Consider the following 9388-nt stretch of genomic DNA (forward strand, 5'->3'; position numbering starts at 1 on the left):
TCAATTGAAGTTATTAAAGGCATTAGATCGTGAAGGCAATATTTCTCAAAACCTTGATCACTTTGATTTCTTTGAAAGTTACTATAGTGTAAAAGCGATCACTGGTAGTATTTCCCACCTCCGGAAAATAGTCCACGGAATTTCTTAGTATTTTTATAGTGGATACAAGTTTCCACGTAGAAACTAATCTAAAATATTTATATTCATGAGTTATGTTTTGAGTATTATGGTTTATAACAATCATTCTATGAATAAACTAAATGAGAACTGTTAATAACACAATTATTTATCTTAATCACGTATGGAAACAGATAAGCACAGTAGTACTCTGTATATTTAAAGCCATTTATAGCCAAACGACAATTATACTAGTAGGTATAGGCGATCCTATCGGGATTGTTAGAAGATAACTTATACATAATGCAGGAATGTAAGAAAACCACCAGTCCATATGAGTAGTATAGATGTGTATTTTCTCCGACATCCCAAAGAGGGATGAGTTCAAAGGTCACCTAAGCTAAACTAACCAGTGGCAGCGGTGGTCGCGTGTGCGAGTCCAAAGGTCACCTAACCTAACCTAACCCAACCAGTGGCAGCGGTAGTCACGTGTGCGAGTCCAAAGGTCACCTAACCTAACCTAACACAACGCGGAGCTACACACGGTAACCACGGCGGCGGCAGCGGTGGCGGCAGTGACACAACGCGTTGAGTCCGCGGCGCGGCCGGCGGCGCCCGAGTTACACAACGCGGTGTGAGTCAGCGGTTAGCACACGCGTAGTGGACGGTGGTGCACGTTGGTTCAGGTAACAAGACGCGAGTGGTGGCTGTATAAGAAAACGTGTTAGGTGTTCGTGTACCGTATGTGAAACTGTTGTTGCTAGAGCACGTTGTATTTTCGACCCATACGGACATCACTCATACTGTAAAGAGATTGAGGCAGTGTCGGATACTAGGTAGTCCGGGTAGTTGACCAGTAACAACATGGCTACGCTGTCAGGTGATGATGATGCAATGCTCAAAACGAAAACAGCTGCTTGTGATGTGTGTGACAAAGTGGTGGTTAAAAGGTGCATGTTACGGCATCAGAGAACCAACAAACGCAGGTCGGTCGGAAGAGTCGACTTACGAACTGATTGTGAGGAAGCCAACGTAACAACTGATTGTGAGGAAGCCAACCTATCAACGATCAGTCTAGTGAGCGCGTTGAACACTTGTACACCCGGGCACCATGTCCGAGTCTCTGATCTGATACTTCATCAATACTACAAAGTCCTGAAACTGGAAAAAGTCGACTCGACCATTTTGGCAACGTGGCGTCATTTAGGTGGTTTCAACGTGTGCTACGTTTACTTGCCTAGACATTTCGGCGACATACTGCCTAATGATATCATATCGAGAGCCTTCGACGTAATACACCTGATTAAACAAGGGTATCTAAAACCAAATATAGTTTGAAATCAAATACAAAAATTAAAAAAAAAACAAAATGATTAAATACGTGACAAGATCATCTCTAAACGTAACGTTGTACGTCGCACCTTGGAGCCACCCCGGTCGGTTCTCTTCGGTGATCTCTACAATAGACACACTGGCCTGTGATCGGAGAGTTGTATGTACTCAGAGATTGTGCCTCCGCCGAGTAATTTCGGTTTACGCTGTTTGAACGGGACCATTTTTTGTGCGTGTACTATTACTACGGTTACACAAATTCGATTCCTTTGCCTCTGCCCAAGTATTTCAGTGACATGCGACCAACGTCTTTGGTGTTGTACTTTGTTACGTCATCGTCTTTAAGTGCATGCAGATAACGTTCGGGGAGAAACACTCTCGTGTGGTGCATCGCTCGAATTGCATTACCCGGTACGGTACGTTAGGACTCAAATCGGTGAGCCGTGTGTAGCGTGGTGCTTGCAGCCGGTTGAGCGTAGTCTTTAGATCCATAGTTACAGACAGTCAATCTATCTAGTTATCCAACCATCTCTTTGTGTCTATGAGCGATGTGACAGATGATCGTGAATGTCATGTACTTTGGCAACGAGAATTTTGACACGCGGTTTACACCCTACACAGTTTGTCTGCAATGCCTGCATCAACCTGCAGTGTGTGTGTGGGGATACACACAACCCGATGTCGATAGTCCCATACCGAGTTTACGCTTGGCCCACATTGCAGTGCCTGTGCACAGACTCCACAGCCGCTCGGAGAGATCAGCGTCCGGAGCAACGATGCGGTCGAACGCTTTGTCCTGTAGTACTTTGTCCGCTTCCCATCGGTCCTCGGTGTTTTTGTGTTTGCTGTACCATATATCATGTTGGCTCGCAGCTTCGTCAAGTGGCTTCACACCGCGATCATTACGTTTCAATCTCTGTTGGAGCCGAGTTCCAGGTCCCAGGAAATTGTAACCGGGGGCGTGCAGTTCAAACGGCAGATTGCTTATGATATTGTTCAACAGACCGGATCCGTTTATGACAAGTTCAGGCAACGCCGACAGACACATCAAGACGTACTTGAGACCGTTTGGTTTCGTCAACAATTCTTCCCTACGATCGTTGATGAACTGCACCATGGACATTTTCTCGTTGTATAAATTGTTGTTGCCGGCCGCTTCCTGCGCTTGTATGTACATCAGCCTATCGATTAGATCTTTTAAATTTTCAATGTACTTGTACTCGATCGGTAAGTTTGTGTAACGTTTTAGTCCCGAGCCGCTGGCTCCAAATGTCGTGGCGCGCATCTGCTCGAGTCTATGTTCGTCCCAGATCGGTTTGATTAAATACTTCCACTTTGCACCGACGCTGGATTTGGGTCGTTGTGTCGTGACTCGTTTCTCTGGTACAGCGCGTCTGGTACGATCAATATATCCTTGTAGTTGTCTCGATCCTCGCTGGTGTATTCGTCATCACTGATTATTCCTGGGTCCGTCAGTAGATTCCATACACCAACTGTACCTCTGTATCGTCTATTTTCTTTTATCATCAGTATATCGTCCAATTTTACTGTAATACTCGAATGACCAATTTTCAATTGACGATCACTCATGTCGTACCATATACCAAACACTTGGTCCTTATCTTGTGCCAGGTACTCGCGAGCCAGCGGCCCGATATCAGGTCCCTTCTCCTCCACGTATTCCTGTATCGATTGGTCTATCTTTGGTCTATCGTCATCCATCATCTTCAGTGGCGGTGTGTCAGATGCAGTTGTAACATCACGACTCGGCGTGCCCATGGCCGATGGTACGAAATCTTTACGCAATCCTTTTTGGAACGTGACAGCTTTGAGTTGTTTCAATCGTTTTTCTTTCTGTTCTGATACCTGCGTGTCTTTGATTGCGCGCGTAATTGGTTCGTACTGTTTTTCTTTAGCTCGTGTATCCAACTGTTCTTTTGTTCGCACACCAGAAAACTCTGCACGTAACCGCTTATCCATATCTTTAAACTTTTTGGCCTGGTTGACGAATGGTAAACACACCTCGTGCGCTGGAGGAACTGTCGGTACATCTTTCAGTTCTACATTTCCGACAATAGAGTGTGTTCTATCTTCCCTATCGCGTTGTTCCAAAACTTCTTGGAAAATAAACAACATAAAAAAATATATACATCTTATTTATACTAACAGAGTACAATGTGTGAAAATATTTACATACAGCTAAACGGTTACCGTAGGTAGTCTCACTGTGTTGACAGAGCAGACCGGATTTCCAGATCAGCCATCGGGAATGTTGTAGTGTCCCCAGGGCAGAGTCCCGATACCATCGTTCAGTATGTAGCGTTTGTCGTCGTGAGCCGAGAGAACAATCTTTTTTAGTTCAACGCTGTACAGGTCGTGTTTATAGCTCCGGATCATGTTTATCGAACCGTACTGTAAACCTCTGTCGAAAAGGCACTTTTTGTAGTCGTCGATGGTCAGGTGGTTTTCGATCGTTGTCTTTTTTACACCTTTCGACTTTTTCGCCTTCGGATCTGCTGGAGTATATTTTCGAGCGAAGTCCCACGTGCTCGTACATGATTCTACCGTTGAGCTCGTCTTTCATTTTGCCCAACTTTTTCTTGTTGACTCGAGGCATGTTGTATCGGTTGGGTTTGGGATAGTCGCTGGTGCCGAACAGATCGATCATGTCTTTGATGTCTTCGTACAAGTCGGCCGTCTGGATGTGGTACGTCAGCGAGTCAGTGTCCGTGTATTGGAGTTGAGCTTTGTCACCGTACCGACTCTTGATGACATTGTAGTGGAAGTCGTACAGCAGCAGCGTTTTTGACACGTCCAGAATGCTCATGCCAACGTAGATTCCTTTGTCGAATAGGATTTTCGTTTAGACATGTGAACGGCAGCCAACTGTTTGGGTGAATATCGTCCTGCTCTTAAAGTTTAGATGAGCAGTCTACTTGTCGACTTGTTCGTCTTTTGTGGCTAGTCGGATGTGCACTCTGTTCCGGATGTTTTCCATTGTCTTACCGAAAACGCTGTTATTCATGAGCTTGAAAGAATCTTTCTCAAACTCGTTCCTGGCTTGCGTACGCATCTCGGTGTTCAAGTCGATGTAGGGCTTGAGCCAGGCTGATTGACTGAAGCTTATAACTCTGTGGACTTTCTCAAGTTTCATTACGAGCGACAGATACTGTTTCAGGTTTCTGTAGTGGACAACATTTTTTTTTTTTTTTTCTTCTCAAACGGTGTGATGAGTAACTTTTCTTCATTCGATCCCGGCGGTACTCTACGTTCCGGTGCAAGAGGCAAGTCAGAGTGCAAGTCGTGCAAATTCTTTGGATACGCTAGATCGACTTCTAGAATGTAGCCAGTTGGTGAATCGTCCGGGACTTGTGTGACGTCAATGTTGATTTTGCACCACTTAAAGTTCTTATACGGGATGTACTGACTCATGGCCCAGCCGTACAGATTGTTGGCGTCCAAGTATGTCAGGTAGGAAGTCGGTTGCTCCTCATCGAAATCTTCCATGTACGAGTTGTTGGCTGCAGCGTACCGGTTAGAGCACTGTGACACTCCGCCTCGAATGCCCTTTCCGATCATCAGGATCATGTTGTAATCAGTAAGCAGATGGAGTTTGGTGATAGTGGTCTTGAGCATCGCGCTCCAAGCGAGTCCGGGAGCCGTGTAGTAACAAGCAGGGTCGAGCTGGTACGTCTGCATGCAAACGTCGCGGAAGTTCTCCATGACGTCTGCCAGTAGTAGTACGTCCGATTGATTGTAGAGCACTGTGTAGTCTTTCATATTCTGAACGCCAAAGGTATTCCAAACGTTGACCGCATGTTGGTAGTCTTCTGGCTTTACGTGAGCATCGTTCAGCTTGTTGTAAAAGTCGTTCTGAGCGGACAGGGACGAACGTTCAAACTTCTCCATACTGTCCATGTAGTCGTAGGGATAGACACCCTTTTTAAGTAACAGTTCAGGTTTTTCACCAGAGTAGTATTTAGCTGTGTGTCTGAACTGATCGGGAGATAGATTCTTTGCTAGTTTATCTAGACTACTGGCCATGAATCTCAACGAGTCCAGGAACCGTATTTTCACTCCACGCTCAACCTCGATGGTGTAGGAGATGTAGCGTTCCTCGTTGTTTGGGATAACTTTTATGGTTTCGTTGTTGGGACCAAACATCTTTATAAACAGGTGCGTGTCGTATCCGCTCAGGTTGTAAACAAACACCGGCAGGAAATGCGGTTTCTTGTAGTTGAGGTTGCAAGAGTTGTGTGCCATACCTCTGAATTTGCCAGTTAGATGATTGTGATCGCGAACTTCGTAATCATCGGGATCGTTGAATGACTTGCCACAGATGTGACACTGCCGAGCGTTGGCTATTGTGTGTAAATCGTCTTGAGTCAGCTCCATCGGTATGGCAGCAGCTCTAGAGTACAGTTCAAATATTTCCTTGGAGTCTTTCAGAACGCTTTCCCCACGTGTCACTGCCACCACCGCTGCCGCCACCCTGGTTACCGTGTGTCGCTCCGCGTTGTTTTAGGTTAGGTTAGGATAGGTTAGGTTAGGTGACCACCGCTGCCAGCTTATGTTAGGTTAGGTGATCTTTGTACTCGCACACGTGTCTACCGCCGCCACTGGTTAGGTTAGCTTAGGTGACCTTTGAACTCATCCCTCTCTCATCCCTCTTGGGGACGACGTAGAAAATACACATCTATACTACTCATATGCTTAAGGTCTTCAAATAATACATTCTTTACATAGTGTTTGATTATGCAATTTGTGTAAGCTAAAATGGTATAATGAAATCATTATTTGCCAGATGGTCTTATATAATAACAAATGTTTATTAACAAATGTATTAAACGTTCTTACTTTCGTAAAGATTTTTCCTGGTATTGTAATAAATGAAATAATAATAAATAAAAAAAGTAAATTTGTCTTTATGCATCCAGGCTTTACAAAGCAAAGGCATTTGGTTCAAAGCCAACTTGTATTGAAAGTTCTTTATTTTAATTCGTAATCTAACAAACTGCTTTTTACTGCAGAACTTAAGCATGGGGACTACTCGCTCAATTTTAAAGTAAATGATTGTCCTTAAATTGCGTTAAAATTAACCACCTCAAACTTCTTTCAAGTGATATGATAGACCACAATGATGTTAAAATCTTGTTACACGAGTCAGCTGATTACAGAACCTCAAATAATGACAATTTTTATTTGCATTGGATTGATATTCTGGTTTTATGAGTTATTCAGATTTTGATATATGTTTACATTACATCTCATGAAGTACTACAGACGAGTACAGTACTGTGTCTAAGAATACATCAAAACAATCTGTTTGTTTTAAATATAACCGGGTGATATTTGGGGAGAGCCACTTCAGAAAATATAGCGTTTTAGGATGCGTATTTTCTAAGGGACGATCTGAAAGCTCAAACAAGCCCACATATTATTTTATCAAGCATCGTGCAGCGAACACAGGTATTTACGGTGCAGGCGCGACTGGTAATAATCAAAACTACGCGGTACTTTACAGTGTAAATGATTAATCTATAACTAAACTATAAAAAATGTACACTTTCATCACTTGACAAAGGTATAAATATATTTAACATATCTGATCGTGCAATATAAATTCTTTAAGCAAAATTGATTTTGTTTAACTGATATTTATCCGAACGAGACAAGTTGTCATTAAATTCATAAATTCTCACAAGAGGTATAATTTTTTATTTTAAACTTCTACATCATTTATACTTTGATATGTGGCATGACCTCAGAAACGTAATTTATCAACTAACCAGTCAATTCTATCTAACAGATTATATTAACAAACAATGTCTTTATTATTAGTAAGGATGGCTAATTATAGGTTTATGTTGTTTATCAAAATTATGAGAGACCAATATATGCTCATGCAGTTCAACACAATAAAAATCATCTAAAAAGACTACCTCAAGAGAAGATGAATTCACCGTTTAGAACTAGGTCTCACCAAAGTACTAATCTGATTAATTTAAGAAACGCTGAAATCACCAAAAACAGTCTTTTAAAATCAAGGGAATAATTTAGGCTGAATCTACAATAATCCTCTTTATCATATGAAATGAAATTGATGATTTATGTAAAAATCTACAAATTTTACAAACTTGTTGATTATGGTAATTATTTGTTAAAATGGATTTAGGTTATGTTGTTCATTGGTTTGAGCTAAATGTATTTCTTATGTAAAATCATTGGTTTTCATCATTGAACACCATATATATTATGTATGAAATTATACAACAATAATAGTATAAACTAAAAATATTGTGTGTGTGTGTGTGTGTTTGTGTGTGTTTTAAAAGTGTAATAAAGTAAAAAAGTGTTCTATAAACTTAGTCTTTACAATATAATTGATGTCAAACTTGTTTTCATTAACAAAAATGAAGTCAAATGAGCGAAGGTATTAATTAAACACTTTACGATAGTCCCAAACAACTCCGGAAACGTTAGGTGGGCCGTGGGCGGTGTTTTGAACCCCAATTTCCCTTAATTAATTGGCGCCAATAACAACCTTCAATTAAGAACCTATTGACCACTGGCCGTGCCAGAATGTAAAAGCCAAACTTCCTTTTTCTACTCAACGTAACTAAAGCAATTCCTTTATATCTATATGCCTATTTCCTAAATAAATGAATTAACTGGAGTGTTTTTTTAATAGTATTGAATTAATTTTACCTATCCATTTCCGAGTTATTGATAGTTTAAGTTACGTAAATTAAACACGCAATTATTAATATTGAGCTATAACTTATGCACAAAAGTTTAATTTATTTCCTTCCTTCTTTGAGATAAAGCTGTATAATTTTACGTAACATAACACCATTACTGAGGCAATATTTATATACAGAATTGAGATAGCCTCAATAGTAGGGCGTTGTCTCCAGCACAGTAAATGTGTTAAACTGTGATACAACTCTACCTACAGAATATGTTGTTATCACCTGTACTGCGGCAACATGTACCGATGTGAGTTAAGTATCATATTTAAGTAATGAAATAACAATTTTACATTCACACGATGGATTGGCTGTCAGTGTGGTTGGTTTACAATATTAATGTTTTAGCTGTAGTACTACGGAATAATTAGTATGTAAAAATGAATCGTTCTTTTCGTAACACAGGGTTACGAGTTTGTGCTATATCTGCGGATAAGAAGACAATAATGAATTTTGTGTGAGCTGTATATAATTAGTCAAAAAAATCTACTGTCGCGTTATAAATTTTTATTGAAAACATATGATCAATATTGTGGTAGTTATCCTTAACCTTGTTCGCAAATTGTATATATTTCTGATGTATTGAGTATTAGGGCTACAGTTTCCGATTTTTATGGAGTTTTTCAATTACTAGTCGCTGTACAAAGATACTAGAGTCATGTAAACTCTCAAAAACAATTATCATAAGTTCATGGCATCTAGAGTGTTAGTTATAAGAACATACTTTGTCATCCGTATTTCTCTGCCACAGAAGAAAACATTCAGAATCAGTGCGTATTGCTTCCCGAAAAACAAAATATCTCATTATGCAGTCCGTAAAGTATTAACAAAACTAATATCCTTTAAATCCTGGAAACCTCAAGTATTTTTATTAGCTTTTCATGAACGATTGCGATCACAATGGTGGCACAACGAGTGGCCTGAACTGTTTAACAACATTTTTTTGACTAAAAAGTCTTTGCGTTAGTGACAAAAGTGTACAAAACCAGGCCTAAAACTTTACCGGATCTAGAAAACAGTGTGCGGGAATTGTTAACAAACGTACCAGTACACATGCCACAAGCCTCCGGCAGATGTGAAACGGCGGTTGGAGAAATGTGTCGCCAACACTACTATATGTTGAAATTTAATTTAGTATTAAGACGGAAGGAATCTTGTGAATTCATTTTTTTTTCACAATTTTTACCATA

General features: G+C 40.6%; 1 protein-coding gene across 1 annotated transcript; it reads right to left on the minus strand.

The window, feature by feature from the left end:
* Positions 1-4623: 4623 nt before the first annotated feature.
* LOC124361130 lies at positions 4624-5844 on the minus strand. Its single transcript, XM_046815166.1, has one exon. It carries the CDS (start codon positions 5842-5844, stop codon positions 4624-4626), a length of 1221 nt encoding a protein of 406 aa, XP_046671122.1.
* Between the last annotated feature and the right edge of the window lie 3544 nt (positions 5845-9388).

The sequence above is a fragment of the Homalodisca vitripennis genome, chromosome 4 (assembly GCF_021130785.1).
Source record: "Homalodisca vitripennis isolate AUS2020 chromosome 4, UT_GWSS_2.1, whole genome shotgun sequence".
NCBI classification, from domain to species: domain Eukaryota; kingdom Metazoa; phylum Arthropoda; class Insecta; order Hemiptera; family Cicadellidae; genus Homalodisca; species Homalodisca vitripennis.